Source organism: Engraulis encrasicolus, chromosome 17 (assembly GCF_034702125.1).
Source record: "Engraulis encrasicolus isolate BLACKSEA-1 chromosome 17, IST_EnEncr_1.0, whole genome shotgun sequence".
NCBI lineage: Eukaryota > Metazoa > Chordata > Actinopteri > Clupeiformes > Engraulidae > Engraulis > Engraulis encrasicolus.
Genome location: NC_085873.1, coordinates 32,096,584 through 32,115,991, shown reverse-complemented (window position 1 = coordinate 32,115,991; position 19,408 = coordinate 32,096,584). Strand labels below are relative to the sequence as shown.

General features: G+C 42.1%; 1 protein-coding gene across 1 annotated transcript; it reads left to right on the top strand.

The window, feature by feature from the left end:
- The first annotated feature begins 4,461 nt into the window (after positions 1–4,461).
- On the top strand, positions 4,462–17,510 carry LOC134466989 (proline-rich transmembrane protein 2). Its single transcript, XM_063220917.1, has 4 exons — positions 4,462–4,594; positions 14,690–14,949; positions 16,927–17,063; positions 17,414–17,510. The coding sequence occupies exons 1-3, from the start codon at positions 4,462–4,464 to the stop codon at positions 17,059–17,061; spliced, it is 528 nt and encodes a 175-aa protein (XP_063076987.1). The 3' UTR covers positions 17,062–17,063; positions 17,414–17,510.
- The last annotated feature ends 1,898 nt before the right edge of the window (positions 17,511–19,408 follow it).

Below are 19,408 nucleotides of genomic sequence, written 5' to 3'. Positions count from 1 at the left end.
CAGCTAGCTGCTTGGCTTAGTGGTAATGCATGCCGCTGCATTAGAGATATGGAGGTTGAGGGATCGAATCCCACCCGAAGCCATGTTGATTTTCTAAATTATATCATATGCAGCGTTCCTTGGCCGACTTAAAATGCCATGTATATTATTTAGTATGGATGGCAAATGTGCTGAATTACAGATATTGAGGTTGGGGGTTCGAAACCCAGTCAAAGCCATGTTGATTTTCAAAATTATATCATATGCAGTGTTCCTTGGCCAACTTAAAATGCCATGTATGTCATTTAGTATGCATGGCAAATGTGCTGGATTACAGATATGGAGGTTGGGGGTTCGAATCCCAGTCAAAGCCATGTTGATTTTCTAAATTATATCATATGCAGTGTTCCTTGGCCAACTTAAAATGCCATGTATGTCATTTAGTATGAATGGCAAATGTGCTGAATTAGGGATATGGGGGTTGGAGGTTCGAACCCCAGTCGAAGCCATGTTGATTTTCAAAATGATATCATATGCAGTGTTCCTTAGCCAACTTCAAATATCATGTATTGTATGTCATTTAATATCAATGGCAAAGGGGTTGGATTACAGATATGGAGGTTGTGAGTTCGAATCCCGCTCGAAGCCATGTTGATTTTCAAAATTTTATCATATGCAGTGTTCCTTAGCCAACTTAAAATACCATGTATGTCATTTAGTATATCCCCAAAACGCAGAGCTACAACACTTTCAAGATGGCTGAATCCAAGATGGCTGAATTGTTTGGCCCATAACTTCTGACTGGGTGGATGGAGTTTTTCCAAGATTTCTTTTAGCTTTGTTTTCTCAATAGTACTTTGTTTCATCTCTGCCCCCAAAGGCAAGCCCGCTTCCAGCATTTTCTGTGAGAATGCATTTCTAGTTCTCTCTGCTCTCTTCTGTCTGTGCGGCACATACATGGAGTTTATAGAGGGAAGTGTTGTGCCCATAATCTGATAGTCCTCTATATGGGGGGGGGCTTGACACACTGCACCCCAACACCCCCCTAGTGTGTCGTTTTTGTATCTAGTATTCTGTTTCCAGTATTCATGCCACCCATTCACAAGTGTTCTCTTTTGTATGTATATACACCACCACGATCAATTTCTAAGTATTCATTATGACTTGGAAACTTTCACTTTTCATAAACTTTGTGAGCTCGCACGAGGATCTGGAAATCTTAGACGAGCCCGAACGGAATCAGATATTTCACAGTCTGTCCAATCAGAATCAGCAGGGCGGGATCGCGGGGCGGGGTACATACAAGTCAGTGGTTGAAGTAGTATGTAATTTAAAAAAAGCCATGTGAATTCTCCAATCAGGTTCGAGCTGTTTTGAGCACCCCTATGCCTTTCTAGAGCTAAGCGATTGACAATGTTCCAGCATGAGAACTAGGTTAGTGGATCTCCTCCATGTCCGCCATTTTGAATTTCCAGTAATGCATTCCTTTTTTTTTGCAAAGCCTATATTATATTTTGGTTAGACCAGTCATTATTAGTTTATTACTTACTAAAATATATGTATTTTTTAAATCAAATTTGTGGATGGGAAGCATATATTTTGAAAATAAATGACAAAAATAATATACTCTACCTAAAAACTATCTAAAACCAAATGCATTATGCAAAGATCACCACAAAATTAATGAAAATATAAAATAGCCTACCAGATTTTTGGAAATTGTCTGAATCAGCCATTTTTTCACTGCAGTTACGATACGATACGATACAATACGATACGATTATACTTTATTGTCAGTTTGCACTGAAATTCATTTTGCGTCCCTGAGCAACACTCGTTTAAGACAGGACATAACATCACATCACAAGACGATTGCACAACTGACAAAAAAATAAAAGACACAGGCCTATATACAGACATACATGCATACATACATTACATACATCCCACATTACTTGAAGATATTACCAACATGGAGTGATAACACTATGCAGTCTTACGACTGATTTAGCAAAAGAATCGATTGATGTATGAAGGCATGTTTAAGTCTGTTGCGGTTGAAGCGGGGAACTCTGAAACGCCTACTTGAGGGTAATGGCTGGTATTCTTGGTAATGTCGGTGGAGATGCAAGTGGCCAGTTGGAGCATACTTTTGTTACGAGCTTCCTGGAATAGGTTTGCTATGAGCAGCCCAATGGTCTTAGAGCAGATTTTATTTTGGCATTGGAGTTTTGCTTCATCTTTTACAGAGAGGCTATTATACCAAGCTGTACTGCAGTAACAGTACAACACTCTGATCACAGATGTAAAAAATAAGAAGATGATTTTGGCACTAGCACTAGTTATGGGTGTTAGGAAAGATAATTAATATAAACTACAGAGAAAAGCTTACAGTTTGCACCTAATTTGATCGTTAGCTACCTTTAGGTGCATTTATTTCTATATAGGCCTACTGTATATATATATCACACAGCTGAGAATACTTCAAAACTTACTTGTATAGTAGTCCTCTCATTGGTCACAACAGCAAATTCCTATGGAAACCTTCCAACACAGACATCTCCCACCCTGAGACCCTAGAGATGTTATGTCTTTGCTGTAAGTGTGTGTGTGTGTGTGTGTGTGTGTGTGTGTGTGTGTGTGTGTGTGTGTGTGTGTGTGTGTGTGTGTGTGTGTGTGTGTGTGTGTGTGTGTGTGTGTGTGTGTGTGTGTGTGTTGTGTGCTGTAAATGTGTGTTTGTGTGTGTGTGCGTGTGTGTGTGTGTGTGTGTGGGGGGGGGGGTGTAGTTAGAGGTGCCCTCTGCAGATTGGGTGAGATTTGGAGGTGCCCACAGGCACGCCTGTCTCAAAATTTAAACCCATACATAATGACGTTTAACTCCCCTTGCGGTTTGAATGTCTTACTTATTAATGACTCATTTAAGCATCGGCTGGCTTGGAGACATTAATTAGTGAACCCTAATCAACCCCATTAATGAACTTTTTAATCCTATCTTGTGTCCCTTTAAACCATTGTGAATCTTTCTTGTGTGTGTGAAAGAGAGAGAGAGAGAGAGAGAGAGAGAGAGAGAGAGAGAGAGAGAGAGAGAGAGAGAGAGAGAGAGGAGAGAGAGAGAGGAGAGAGAGAGAGAGGAGAGAGAGAGAGAGAGTGTGTGTGTGTGTGTGTGTGTGTGTGTGTGTGTGTGTGTGTGTGTGTGTGTGTGTGTGTGCGTGCGTGCACGTGCACGTGCACGTGCACATGCTTGTGTGTGTGTGTGTGTGTGTGTGTGTGTGTGTGTGTGTGTGTGTGTGTGTGTGTGTGTGTGTGTGTGTGTGTGTGTGTGTGTGTGTGTGTGTGTGTGTGTGTGTTTGAATGCGTGGGTCAATCTCCAGAAAAGTTCACATTTCTGTCCCTAGACTTAACAGGGCTGTTGCGTTTTTAAAAACCCTTATTTTTAGGGATCTATATGGATTTATAGATAAAGCCATGTTACTTGAACAATTTTCAACCTTTTTCAACCACTTAAGAGTAAGAATTTGTTTTTAATCCGTTTAGGGCATTTCCAAGAATGCCCAAAATGCCCATCCCCACCGTCATGCTGAGAAACTAATGATCTTATTTAGTGTGTGTGTGTGTGTGTGTGTGTGTGTGTGTGTGTGTGTGTGTGTGTGTGTGTGTGTGTGTGTGTAACAGTTTAGTGTGTGTGTGTGTGTGTGTGTGTGTGTGTGTGTGTGTGTGTGTGTGTGTGTGTGTGTGTGTGTGTGTTAGGGGTGGTACGGTTCACAAAATTCACAGTTCGGTTCATATCACGGTGTCAAGGTCACGGTTTTCGGTTCTCTACGGTTCTTTTTTTTTAGTTCATGATAAATGGTGCACTGGGAATGTTAAACAATATTTACATAACTGCAGTTATAAAGTGATGATGCGAAAGTTGAATTTGACCTTCTGCATGTGTCTGAGAACTGCCTCTTGTGCTAACCTGCGCTTGCATTTAAACTGTCGTCAGCTGATGAGCGCTGTCTGAGCGTTCCAAATGCTCTCTTTCAATTGGCTAATAGAATTGGACTTATCACTAACTTAAATATCCTACATATGGTTTGTGTAGGCTTATAATGTGAAAATGGTGTGATTTTAATTGTGTCATCCTCTGATTGGTCTCATACGCTAATGTTTTAATGAGAGAGACTGGATAAGATACTCCTTGAATCTCTGTTTTAAATATTTTTCTGGTCAGTACATGAATTTGCCACGGATTGCACGGTTCGGTTCGGTATGTGTGTGAATTGTACGGTTTCGGTTTTTGGTGCGGTTTGTGCCATCCCTAGTGTGTGTGTGTGTAACGTGTGTATTGACGTGTGTGTGTGTGTGTGTGTGTGTGTGTGTGTGTGTGTGTGTGTGTGTGTGTGTGTGTGTGTGTGTGTGTGTGTGTGTGTAACGTGTGTATTGACATGTGTGTATGTGTGTGTGTGTGTGTGTGTGTATTAATGTATGTGTAGACTCAGTATGGCCTCAGACGCACAGCACACCGGTGGAGGGGACCTCTCTGCCAATCAAACGCAGGCAGCTGGCCACACCCCCCACACAGAGGGTGCACCCAAAGACCACCTCACCGTCATCTCCGAAGCCACCGAGACCAGTAATTGCACACACACACACACACACACACACACACACACACACACACACACACACACACACACACACACACACACACACACACACACACACACACACACTCACTCACTCACACGTACAGCACAATACACACACACACACACACACACACACACACACACACACACACACACACACACACACACACACACACACAGCACAATACACACACACACACACTTACTAAATAACAGTATTAATGTTGAGAGATGCAATAGATTATGGTAATGCAGTTCTTAACTAATGGACGTTGTTAAGCTTATTTTTGGTTGATTTTGGTGTACTTTAGTTTAATTCATTTATTAGAATATTCATTTTGTTTCGCGATACTTTTCCTGCCAACCTGCCACGGCCCCCCTAGCACCCCCTAGCACACACACATGATAACAAAAACATTTCCTCAATGCCCCTTTTTGTTTTTTTTTAGTAATTTAGACTAAGACTAAGACTAAATTGGGAACGCAATGACTAAATTTGACTAAGACTAAAATTGATTTCGTCATTGTGACTAAGACTAAATTTAAGAAAAGCTGACAAAATTAACACTGGAAGGTAATAAGGGCATATACAGTATTGTTATTGTAAAGTTTAGTTGTTTGTTCCTTCATTTGCGCTCACAAGGCTGTGGTGGAATTCAAATTCACATCCAATTGAAATTCACACCTCATCCACATCACAACGATGTTGATTTTGTCCCATTGCTTTTTCAAATATATTTTTTAAAAGGTTTCAAAATATTGTTATGCGATTGAGAATGATTCATTGCAAACTCTGTAGGTTCCTATTTATTTATTGTTTGTTTGTTTGTTTCTTTTAGGGGTTGTCTGTGGCTTTACTGATAGAGAGAGGTGAAGGATCATGATAGGGTGAGAGATGTAGAGAGGGGCCCAAGTTTTGCAGTTTTCATTCAACACTTCATTGTTCATTCAAACTTTTGCAGTGTTCATTCAGAGTGTCGATGTAACATTTTTCTACTGTGTTTGGTTGAAAAATGAGAAAAGGTCACACCATGCATAGGTTCTTTATTATTACACAGACGTCTGTGTAATAATAAAGAATCTATGCAGGGTGCGACCTTTTCTCATTTTTCAGTTTTACAATATGTTGGTCAGCACTCTCAAAAGAAGAAAAACTTGTTGGGTGAAGCCTGCTCCAGCCTTTATGAACTTCTACTGTGTTTGGTCCCAGAGCACTCCCGAGGGTAGTGAGTCTCAATGGGGTTTCTACAGCCCCCCCAGAAGGTGGGCATTGAGTGGGGTACAGCTGAGAGGGTGGCGGCGCTTGGTTGCCATTAGGGGATGATAGTCCATATTATTTATTATACTAAGGGGGGGCGTTGGCAGGCTTATGATGAGGTCAAAGGGGTACTGACAGACTTATGATAAGGTCCAGGGGGCATTGGGAGGCTTATAAGGAGGTCAAGGGGGCATTGGCAGGCTTATGATGAGGTCCAGGGAGGCGTTTAGCAAAAAAAGGTTGAGAACCACTGGTCTAGCATTTACGCTCAGGGGTGCATTTCTCGAAACCAAAGTTGCTTACTACATTAGCTACTTTGTTGTTTTCAATGCATTTTCCAATTGGCAACTACCGAAGTTGCTAACAGGCTAACAACTTCTCTTTTGAGAAATGCACCCCTGCATTGGCATCAGGCTGGAACCTGGTTTCCCACGGGCAAGCAGCCCGTTTGGGTTATGCGGCATTAGCCTGATGCGCCACTGCTCCCTTTCATTTCTTATTAATCGAGTCCCCTCAAAACAGCTGCCGTCGGCAGCCAGGCTTGGGTTACACACTCTATAGCCGGGGAGCCAAACTCTCAAAAGTGCTTTAAAATGGGAGGAACCTGACATGGCCTGCCATACTTTTTATTCGTGATTTTTTTGTTAGTTCTATCCCTTAGGACAAATAATTGGAGGGTCTGCTCGGGCGGAAATATCGCAAAAAAAGTTTTGCCTATTTTAATGTATGTACCCTTCATTTTTCGAGAAAAATTTCTGAAAAATGAAAAATGACCTGAAATCCTTGGTGGCTTGGATAAGCTGTCAATAAAGGCTTTCCAGGTGCACAGGACATACATGTTGACAACATTCAATAGAAAAAATATTTTTAAATCACATTTCAATAGGGTTTTGACTCAATTTTATGCTTCAAAATTAGGCGTTTTTTCACTTTTTTGCTATATTTTCATCTTTACCTCATTGGCAATCAAGTTTTTCTTCATGTTTTGACATCAAACAATATGCCATTCTTTTTATTAAGAAGTATAGTGATACCACAACAAAAATTATGAAAATACAACCAAAATCAATGGATCTGTGATGACTGTAGTGTATGTACCCTTCATTTTTAGAGAGAAATTTCTGAAAAATGAAAAATGACCTGAAATCCTTGGTGGCTTGGGTAAGCTGTCAATAAAGGCTTTCCAGGTGCATAGGACACATCTACTGATGATATCCAATAAAGAAAATATTGTTAAACCACATTTGTACATGATTTTGGCTCAATTTTATGACCTAAAATTAGGCGTTTTTTCACTTTTTTGCTATATTTTCATCATTTCTTCATTGGCAATCAAGTTTTTCTTCATGTTTTCACATCAAACAATATGCCATTCTTTTTTATTAAGCAGTATACTGATTCCACAGCAAAAAAAATATATAAAAAATACATTAAAATCAATGGATCTGTGCAATTTCACCTCTAGTTGGTGATCAATAGGCCCGGAAACTCAATAGGATTTCCGGCTACAATCAAAATGCTGAAAAGCACACTGTATACTTAGCAATGACATACATCCTCTCACACACACACGCACACAAGTAATCTGGGGATTCTACAATGATTTGCATCCCAGGTGACCCCCCCCCCCCAACGTATGTACTACTATGTACAGTACATCACCCGTACACTCTGTACATACTTTGTGGATGTGACAGTGAGCTATTTTCACAGAAGGGGGAGACCGCAGAATTACACAACTACCATTCAACACCTTCTGCCATCTGCAGGCACAGTAACCCAGAAGAAAGCCTAGACTACTCTCAAAATTCTGAAAGATACACTGTGTGTACTGTTGAGTAGAGTACATAACTATCAATCCTGAAGGAAATTAAGGTCTCTAGCAGCATAAATAAATAGATAAACAAAACATGATACATATTATTGCACAACATATTTAACATGTAACACACATTTAGCCATAAGGCATTTCACACAACCACACACATACTGTTCTGTCATACACATATACACACAGCACCTATACATAGAGCAGTATGCCATGGAGATGAGGTTCTAGCGATTAAATTCCCATTCATTACCAGGAATAAGCTCACTTATAGCTTGAAAGTTGTGGGCCCTCATCTTCCAGAGGGTGGGGTAACCATAATAATGTGTATCAAATTCAGGCAGGCAAAAAATGCATATATGCATATTATTAATATGCATATGGTGCATAGTATAAGGTCACACTCAATCTGCAATATCTGGATTTTTTCCATCTAGTGTTGCTTTTAGTTTTTACCAAGGTATTGTATGATGGTAGAATTTGAACACTATGTAAAGCCTTCTCCAACCAACCTCAAGAATCTGAATAAGAGATCTAAACTCTGAGGAGGCTAATACCAATTGTGTTCCCTGAACCAATAGGTGCAACAACTTGTTTCTAACTTCTTAAAACTTCTTTAAAGAAATGACCATATAAGGTCATATAAAATATGCTAGTCTGTTTGAGGGGTTAAATAATTTCCATCAACAGTCACTGAAATACTTTGTATTTGATGAGCTGAATCAATATGCAATTATATCAATGGATTAAAAAAAAAATACAGGCATATTTCAAGATTAATTAGGCTCAAATTATAAAATCATGGTTCAGGAAGCATGAGCAATCATTGTTACACATGGATTGGCCACCACAGAATCTAGATCTCAACCTCACTGAGAATCTTTGGGATATGCTGGAGAGGGTGTTACATAGTGTCCAGACTCTACCATCATCAATACAAGATCTTGCATTGGTGAAAACTTGGTGAAAGTAAGTCCAGACATTGTACATTTATTAAGACAATACAACACCAATTTTTTTGTATCATAATTTAAGAAAAGGGTGGTCATACAACACAACAGTGTGTGAGACCTTTCCGATGCTGACGTTTTAGACCACACTGTGTAGAACCCTTTCTGATAGAGTGGAGGGGTGGTTCTCCTTATGTCAAGCACCGTCTCCTTAGTTTTTATGGAATTCCGCTGCAGCTAGTTGGTCCGACACCAAGTTATCCACCTGTCGCCTATACTCCCCATCCTACCCACCCTTGATACTGTACACCTCACAATTGCAGTGTCATTATGGAAACTTGCATGTGGTAGGTATAGCAAAAGCATGTGGTAGTGCTGTAGCAAAAGTAGGTGGTATAGGGTGAACAACACCAAGGAGAACACCATTCCTTGTGGCACTCCAGTGCTGCTGACCACAGTTTGTGATGTAAGGTAATTTAGTCTGATGTACTGGGGTCATTTATCCAGGTCACCAGAGCTGTATCCACCATCTGCAGAAGTTAGTCTCTCAGCAAAAGTGTCTGGATGTTTGAGGCACTACTACAGAAATCAAAGAACATTATTCTCACTGTCTCCTTTGTCCAAGTGAGAATTTTCCCTACGTAGCAGTTACAGGATAACGTATACAACTCCCACATTATCCTGATAAATAAACTGTATGGAATCCAGAGCATGGCAAACCTGGGTTTTCTTTCTGTTGAGCAGCAGTACCCACTCAAATGTTCTCATTATGTGAGAGCAGCTGGTCTGTAATCATTGTTGTGTTGCTTTTTGGGGACTGGTATGAGAGAAGAGGTCTTCTACTGTTGGCACCATCTACAGGTGCCTTAAACGTTTGTAGACTCTTGTTGAAGATGTGTTGCAGTGGCTCAGCTACCTCTTTTGCACATGTTTAAAATAATATTACAGGCTTGAGGACCAAAAGGGATACATGAAATACACAGTCCACCAATACTTCACAACAGCATACTTTCATACAGTAGCCTACATACAGTACATATAAACAGGGAAGCTAATGAAGGCACTTATACCAGTGTTCCCAGCTCATAGACATGTCCCTAACAGAGCTATGACCTGGATCAGTTTCAGCCATCAGGATGCAGGATGCACCACAGATATTTTGTGGCATTTGCTACTCCCAACTCTTAGATAGATAGACAGGAGGGAACTTTAATCACAGTATCACACTCTTCCTAACATTGTTATTAATGTCAAACTCTACCTCATAATCAGAACATATATAAAGGAGCTGTTGGAACTAACTCTTACTTGGAGATAGAATGGTACGGTTGGCTGCATATAGCAAGTGATTAGTCAACACCAACTATCACCAACTATAAAACTTGTTTGTCATACCTCATTTCATCCATATAAGCATTGAATAAGGCTGGAGATAAAATTCCCCCCGTCATACCCTGTTGATGACATTAAAACGTGTAGAGGATGTTTGCCCATTTAACATGCACATACACATATTTGTACCAAACTACTGGGAACTCCCCCATGCAGATGTTTCAGCAGCTGCAGAACAGACCAATCAGTGGACTCAAAGCAGTATTTCAGCGCTTCTTCTGCTTTTGGTGTCTACATCCTGACAGTGCGTGTGTTTGATAGTACTAATCTCTGGTAGAGGCATCCCAGGGATTTTCTGAGCTGTTGTCATCACATGCTGGAGTACCTACTTGTCCCCTGATGGCACATATGTGGAAGTTGACCAACAGTGGCTTCAGGATTTGGTAGCCCATCAGTTTCTTCTGGTAGAAGAGACATTGTTGGACCTTGCTGACCACTGAGGCCATGTGAATACTCCAGGACACGTCCTCAAGGGATTTAAAGCTGCTGACCCTCTCCACCACTGTATGAGTCACCAGAGGGGTCTGTGACTTCTGTGATTGTTTTTGTGAAAGTCCACAATGATTCCCTTGTTGTTTTTGGAGTCCAATACGAAGTAATTGTCATTACACCATGGCGGAAGATGTTTTGTCTTGTTCCTGTAGTATGTCTTGTCTTCATTCAGAATTAGTGCGACAATGTGTCAGCACATGAGGAGAAAGAGGCAGTTGTGGATGGATAAGGTGGAGCAGAGGGCTTAGCATACACCCTTGAGGTGTGCTGGTGTTGATAACAAGAGGGAGCAGTTAGAGAGGAAATCCACAGTACATGATTGTTGTACAGTCTCAGATAGTTTGGGTTTAGAACAAAGACTCTATGGCTGGATGGTGCTGGAGGCCAAACAGTGGTCCAAAAATGTGCATATGTGTTCCTCAGCTCCATGTTCTCCAGTAGTGTATGAAGCATGCTGGCGATGATGTCCTATGTAGAACACAGTTTTGCCCTGTGTGCAAACTGCAATGGGTTATGTGATTCCTGAAAATATAGGCTTTCCAGGCTTTGTGTAGGCCTGCCTTTGCCCCCATCTGTGTAAATAGCTCACTGTGTCACATCCAGGAAGTAGGGCTATGTATGTGTAGGGTATGTACGAAGCATGTACAGTATGCAGGGTGTCACCTGGGGTGGAGATCATTGTAGGATCCCCAGACTAGGTGTGTGTGTGTGTGTGTGTGTGTGTGTGTGTGTGTGTGTGTGTGTGTGTGTGTGTGTGTGCGTGCGCATGTGTGTGTGTGTGCCATATTGCTCAGTATTCAGCATGCATTTCAGCATTTTGATTGTAGGCTGAAATTCTATTGACTTTCTGGGCCTGTTGATCACCAACTAGAGTTGGAGTCCCCACAGATCCATTGAGTTTGGTTGTATTTTCATGGTTTTTGCTGTGGTATCACTATACTGCTTAATAAAAAGAATGGCATATTGTTTGATGTCAAAACATGAAGAAAAACTTGATTGCCAATGAAGAAATTATGAAAATATAGCAAAAAAGTGAAAAAACGATTAATTTTAGGTCATAAAATTGAGCCAAAATCATGTACAAATGTGGTTTAACAATATTTTCTTTATTGGATATCATCAGTGGATGAGTCCTTTGCACCTGGAAAGCCTTTATTGGCAGCTTACCCAAGCCACTAAGGATTTTAGGTCATTTTTCATTTTTCAGAAAATTCTCTCTAAAAATGAAGGGTACATACACTACAGTCATCGCAGATCCATTGATTTTGGTTGTATTTTCATAGTTTTTGTTGTGGTATCACTATACTTCGTACTAAAAAGAATGTCATATTGTTTAATGTCAAAACATGAAGAAAAACTTGATTGCCAATGAGGTAAAGATGAAAATATAGCAAAAAAGTGAAAAAACGCCTAATTTTTAAGCACAAAATTGAGTCAAAATCCTATTGAAATGTGGTTTAAGAATACTTTTTCTATTGAATGTTGTCAGCATGTATGTCCTGTGCACCTGGAAAGCCTTTATTGACAGCTTACCCAAGCCACCAAGGATTTCAGGTCATTTTTTATTTTTCAGAAATTTCTCTCAAAAAATGAAGGGTACATACATTCAAATAGGCACAACTTTTTTTCGCGATATTTCCGCCCCAGCAGACCCTCCAATTATTTTTCCTAAGGGATAGAACTATCCAAAAAATCACAAATAAAAAGTATGGCAAGCCATGTCAGGTCCAACCCAATTTTGGGACTTTGGCTCCCCGGCTACTATTGATATCCCCTCCGGGGTCGGAGCTATAGGGGGGACAAGCGGGGCATTTTCCCCTGGGCCTCGGGCCCTCCTGTATGGGTCTTGTGGGCCCTATTGTGTCCATGGCAGGCCAAATGGGGGGCCCTATCAGTGTTTTGCCCTGGGGCTCTATGTGCAATTGTTCAGCCACTGGGAATCCCCTCCTGTCATCTTCATCGCTTTACTCACAAAATCGAAAAGAAAATTATACATTTCTGTACATGTTTGTAACATAACTATACTTCATGGAAACATTTACAAGATTCAAGTTTATTTTTTATTTGTCCCGCAGGACATTTGTCTTGGGCAATCACAAAGAGGCTGCAACATACAACACATAACAGATAATAATAACACTTCTTATATGGTGTGACGTCATCGGTCGAATGCTCCATTCATTTCAACGGGGCTCCCCAACGTTCGCACGTCTGTTATTTTTCGATAACGGACGGGTTGGTCTATAACAGACCGCTGTCAATGGCAACAAGACTTTTCACTGCTAAAGCAACTTTTCAACAAGACTCTAATCAGCTGCTGTGATAGACAACACCTGTTGTCCTGGCTACCTAGCTGTTGCCTAGCGGTGTTCCACAACGGTACTGTTTTGTTTTGCGCAGCAACAATCTTTTGACATTAAAAACTATAATAGACTTAACATTAAATAGGCCTAAAGAAATGTCCCCGCCATGTGTGAATCATTTAAGTATATCAATATAATAAGCGGGTTAACTTTCGGCGAGTCGGTCGCTTTGTGGAATAGCAGCACTTCAGAGAGAACAAGACCCCTCCGCTCCGCGTCGGGGTCTAAAGATTCTCTCTGTCGTGCTGCTATTCCACGGTAGCGACCTTCTCGCCGAACGTTAACCCTTACATAATACACAACATAATTTTGTATGACATCATATAATTGGCTGGTTTTGCAGGGCACTTCTGATAGGCTGAGTCGGCTGTCAATCATAGTTGCACTGGGCTACTGTGCCGTAGGTTGGCCCCGATGTTGATGTGTACACAGTTTTAAAATGCATGTGTTAATTCACCACTTAGAGAGTACTCTGGGACCAAATACACTCTGAAAGATGTTAACACATTGACTACCAGGCGTTTTTTCAAATGTTAGCCCTAGACTCCCAGCCAGTTTCATAATTTTTTGTCATTTTTGAACAGCCACCAAATATTTTGTTTTAGACCTACAGACAAATGTTAGGGCTTGCTCGAGAATCCCAGTTTTCTATAGGTTTTTATGGCATCTTTCAATCTTCTTCTATTCTGAAGTTATTCAACTTTAAGTGGCAGCTACTTTAGCGGAAAATGGCACTCTTTTTTGTCACAGATGCGCTCATCGACTCTCCAGGATCTAAATATATTTTCACGCCCCAAAGAGAAGACCAGTCGCTTCCAATTTATATATTTTCATGAAAAAACACCTGGATCACTTCTGTTTACAGCTAATATTATCACAGTGAAGAGCTAGTTACTAGTGTATCCTGCATGTCAGTCATTCAAGTAGGCTATAGCAAAAAGTAGATGAGCCGAAGTACACTCGCCAACGTTAGTTTCTGCTGCTGTGTTGTGCTGTTTTTTCATTCCAAACTTCCATTTTCATACCTAATTTGATGACAGCAAACCTCCTTATCCTTCTGTAGGCCTGTGTTTACGATAAGCTAGCAAAGTCCTGACAGGAAGCTAGGTATGTTTTGATTACCCAGGCGACTTGATTTCATTCGCTGTAATAACACTCAAAAATACTGCATTGTGATAAGTTGCACAGATGAAATATAAATAATGACTTTGTAGGAGTTTTGACTGTAGGTGTTGTCATGATCTAGGTCAGTTCTGTTCATCACATAATTACGAAAATCACACAGAATGTGCTTAGAATGTGTAGATTCAGAATCCACAAAAAACCCTCAAAAACGTGTTTTCCCCGTTTTGGGAGCCAAGGCATGGGAAGCAAAAACTGGTTTTCCCGTGATTTGGTAGTCAATGTGTCAAAGAGACTCTCTTGTAGTATTTTCAGGCCGACCAGAACGGAATCAGTTATGTTCGGCACTAAAGTGCTTATCTGCGAACCGCTGATGTTCATATCGGCCGGGCTATGAACTTTTTCCGCACGTGATTGTGTTACCCGGATGAACCTGCAGACAGCCATGTTGTCGTCACGGTTCGCGGCAAAAACTCTAGTGTTTTGGGGTTCGCATTGCGAACCAACTTTCCGGTTCGCGAACACGACGGCCGGTTCGTGATTAGGTGTGGGAATGGGCACCGGCACGGTTCTCAGTTGGCCTGAATGCACGCGTGCGTGTGTGTGTGTGTGTGTGTGTGTGTGTGTGTGTGTGTGTGTGTGTGTGTGTGTGCGCGCGTTCGTGTATTTAATAGGTAACGGCGTGTGCTCAGTGGTGGACTCCGCCCCCGTGTCCCTGTCGCCGGGTCGCCGGCCGAGCCACCATGGTAACGGACGACCCCGCGCCGGCAGCCGCACGTCGGTGAGCTACCACGGCTCGCCCCGCCCCTCTCTACAGCCGGCGGCGGGGCATGAGGACGGAGACAAGCCCAATGACTACCTGCTCTGGGCCATCCTGGCATGCCTATGCCCCGTGTGGCCAATCAACATCGTCGGACTCACGTTCTCCGTCATGGTGAGTGTGTGTGTGTGCGTGCGTGTTTGCGTATGTGTGCACGTGTATGTGTGCACGTGTGTGTATGTGTGCGTGTGTGCGTGTGTTGGGTGGGGGGTTGGTGTGCTTATTAGTCTAATATATCCAGTATGGTGTGTGTGTGTGTGTGTGTGTGTGTGTGTGTGTGTGTGTGTGTGTGTGTGTGTGTGTGTGTGTGTGTGTGTGTGTGTGTGTGATGTGTGTGATGTGTGCAATTCTAGTATGCTCATATCCAGCCTGGCCTATCAGCATACAGTAATCTGACTCTGTGTGTGTGTGTGGATGTGCGTGTGTGTGTGTGTGTGTGTGTGTGTGTGTGTGTGTGTGTGTGTGTGTGTGTGTGTGTGTGTGTGTGTGTGTGTGTGTGTGTGTGTGTGTGTGTGTGTGTGACACTGTGTGACACTGTGTGACACTGTGTGTGGTTGTGTTTGAGTTTGTGTGCCATACTAGCCTGTCTCTGCCCTGTATGTACACTGTAAAACTTTGCAAGTCATTTAAACGTAGAAAGGTAAGTTACCCTGCTGCCTTAAGTTTGTAAGTGAACTCATCTTGAGACTCAACACAAGTTAAGGCTTTCTCAAGTTGATTTAACTGACAAACTTAAGGCAGCAGGACATCTTACTTTTTTAAGTTTAACTGGCTGCAATGTTTTACAGTGTATGACACATAGTTGTACTTGCTGAGACGATTGTTGATTGTTGCAAAGCCACTGGCGTTATTGACATTAGGACATAGCATCAGCTTACATGAGCAAGTTAGCTAACAGAAGACTGAAAGGAACACCAGTCATAATATACAGTACGTAGGCTATCAATAGCAAATAATTAATAGTGCTGGGGTACTTACGGTCAGGGTTGCCAACTGTCAATGAAAAGACTGGACACTTCATTGAGGCACAGGGTCTGGAGGTCCTCCCCCAGAAAATGTTTGTATTTTTTCAGCTCAATACGGAACCCGTACTTGTATTTCTAAATTTGGGACGATTTCGTATTTCAAGGGACGGTTGAGGGACTGTTATTTACAGAGCACTGCAATAATGAGCACACCCCTTTTGAAAAGTAACAATTTGAACAATATTTTAATAAATGCAACAAACAAACAAGTTATTCCAAACATGTGCATAGAGTAAAACATCTGTTGAGCTTATGACAGAAAAGTAAGGTCAATAATATAACTTACAGCTGCACTGTGTGCGATTTTTAGTTGCTTATTTTCAGAATTCATGCTACCCATTCATTAATGTTACCTTTTTCATGAATACTTACCACCACCATCAAATTCTAAGTATTCATTATGACTGGGAAAATTACATTTTTCATACATGAAAAGGGGGATCTTCTCCATGGTCCGCCATTTTGAATTTCCAGAAGTAGACATTTTTAGCTGCAAAAATTAATTTACTTGGGCCATACTATAAAATATTAGTTTATTACTTAGTAAACTTTCATAAAAAGATTAAATTTGGCGATAGGCAACCCAGTTTCAATGAGCAGCATAGTTGCAGGACCTGCACAGTGCACCTTTAAATGACAATTTTTTCAATTTTTGTGAAATGACGCTGTTGCAAAAGTCTGAACACCCCACCTCATAGAGAGGATCAAGAAGCACGCTTCTTTTGGTGAAATTCAGCTTCCTACTGTTGCTGCCATCCATACAGCCACAGACTATGTCACTCCCACCACCATGCTTGACTTTAACCCATTAAGACACTGCGTTATCAATTTGCTGTTACCAGAATGGCAATGACACAAGTCGTAATGTACTACTAAAGGCCCTGTGTTACGTCATCATTGTAGTACTAGAACTATCGGTAACTTTTCAGTGTTAAGGGGCTACACATGGGGCAGTCATATTTGTACAAAACACTTTTTACCACCACACATGCTTGACACAATCTAAAGCCATTGTTTTGTGCCTATGTCTCTGTGTATGCGTGTGTGTGTGCGTGTGTGTGCGTAGTCTCGTAACAGCCTGGCTCAGGGTAATGTGGACGGAGCTCGGCGTTTGGGGCGGAATGCCAAGATTCTCTCTCTCGTCTCCTTCATCGGAGGAATCATCATCATCGTCACCGCCGTTACCGTCAACCTAACCTAGGGGTGAGTACGGGAATGTGTGTGTGTGTGTCTGTGTTTGTGTGAGAGAGAGAAAGAGAGAGAGAGAGAGAGAGAGAGAGAGAGAGAAGGAGAGAATGAGAGAATAAAGTGTATGTATAATACCGCGAAAACATACTGTAAGCAGTCAAAAATCGCTTATACAATTTGATATAAAGCAACTTTCTAAATCACATTCACCATACAAAATCTGTGTGTGTGTGTGTGTGTGTGTGTGTGTGTGTGTGTGTGTGTGTGTGTGTGTGTGTGTGTGTGTGTGTGTGTGTGTGTGTGTGTGTGTGTGTGTGTGGTGCATAAGTTGTTAATACCTTCCTATCCCTTTCTCTTTGTTGCAGCTCTGAAGGTTCTTACTCTTGTTGGCATGACAACCAGCAGCTGCTGACACCATGGCAACCAACTGCGCCTCCCCTCACATCAGCATTCTCTCAAAATCACAAACATTCACGCGCAGACACACACACACACACACACACACACACACACACACACACACACACACACACACACACACACACACACACACACACAAGCACGCACACACATACACACACACACACACACACACATACTCACCTCTTTCTCTTTCTCTCTCTTTGCATGTTTTGCATGGGAGCTCATGTGCTCTTCTCCTCCCCTGTCTTCCTCTCCTCTCCTCTCCTCCTCTCCTCTCTTCTCCTCTCCTCTCCTTAATTTCTTCTTTCCTCTCTTTTCTCCCTCATATCTGTTTGTTCTAATTTTCTCTCTTCGTCTCTTCTGGCCAATCATATCCCTTCACCTGGACTCTGGCCCCACCCACGGCATACTGAGGCCACGCCCTCCTCTGCGTAGTCATGGTAACCCTCGACCCGCCCCCTCCTCAGCAGAGTGACATCTGCAGCAAGTTTCCAGCTTTTGTGATGTCATCAATGACTTTGGAACACACACACACAAACACACAAAACACACAACACACGCACACACACACACACACACACACACACACACACACACACACACACACACACACACACACACACACACACACACACACACACAGGAGGAGGAGAAGAGAAGAGAACAGGAGAGAGGAGGGGAGAGGGAAGAATAGAAAAAAGTGAATGAGAGAGAGGGGAGAGGAGAGGAAGAGAAGAGAAGAGAAGAGAAGAGAAGATTATAGGAGAGAAGAGGAGGGGAGCCAGAGGAGGGGGGGAGAAGAGAAGAGGAGAACAGATAAGAGAAGATGATAGGAGAGAAGAGGGAAAAGGTAGAGGAGGAGGGGAGACAGAGAGGAGGGGGGGAGAAGAGAAGAGGAGAACAGATAAGAGAAGATGATAGGAGAGAAGAGGGAAAAGGTAGAGGAGGAGGGGAGACAGAGAGGAGGGGGGGAGGAGAGTGGAGGATGAGAAAGGAAGAGAGTGGAGGAGGGAGCCGGCAGTGTAATGAAATCATCTTGTCAAAGATTGATTTTATCCACTTGGAGCACTTAATATCTGTCACTCTCTCACACACACACACACACACACACACACACACACACACACACACACACACACACACACACACACACACACACACACACACACACACACACACACATTCACTCTCTGTTTCACTCTTGCGCTCACACACACACACACACAATTCATGCCTGCTCCTCCCTGTGTGTTAAGAAAGAACATAGAGAACATATTGACGCCACATAACACACCCACTCACACACACACAAACACAAACACACACACACACACACAAACACAAACAACAGTGTTACGCTCACGACTCACCCTCTCAGTGTTACACACACACACACACACACACACACACACACACACACACACACACACACACACACACACACACACACACACACACACACACACACGCACCAGTGTTACACTCATAACTAACTCAATTAAGTTCACTCTCTCACCCCTCATTAGTTTCTATTATGAAGAAGATGAATGTGAATCCAAACCTCGTGGGACAGTCTCTAAGAATGCGAGAGAAAAACATCGTCAAAACAAAAAAATGACTCATTAGAGAAAGTGTATAATCCGAGTGGGTCTCGAGAGCGACTCGCTAGTGTTTCCTGGACCACCTGTTCTTCACCTGTATTACCTGGGGTGTCCTGGTTTTTAATGATCTGTCCCGAGGAAAAATATATGCATTTCCCTGGGCACCGAATGAAGAGTTCTTACAAGAGGTTGATTGGTTTGAAATGTCTTGGCTTGGAGTGTAACACATTGGAAAGAGTGCAACTTTAGGGTAACTCGGTGGAGAGAATTCATCTTCAGGTTATCTCATTGTAGAGAACGCATCTTCAGGTTTAACTCATTGTAGAGAACGCATCT

Excerpts from the sequence above, each read along its gene's own strand:
- LOC134466989 (XM_063220917.1), top strand. The coding sequence starts at position 4,462 with ATGGCCTCAGACGCACAGCACACCGGTGGAGGGGACCTCTCTGCCAAT. Across the intron at positions 4,595-14,689 it reads CTCCGAAGCCACCGAGACCA|GTAACGGCGTGTGCTCAGTG; the intron begins GTAATTGCACAC and ends TGTATTTAATAG. Across the intron at positions 14,950-16,926 it reads GACTCACGTTCTCCGTCATG|TCTCGTAACAGCCTGGCTCA; the intron begins GTGAGTGTGTGT and ends GTGTGTGCGTAG.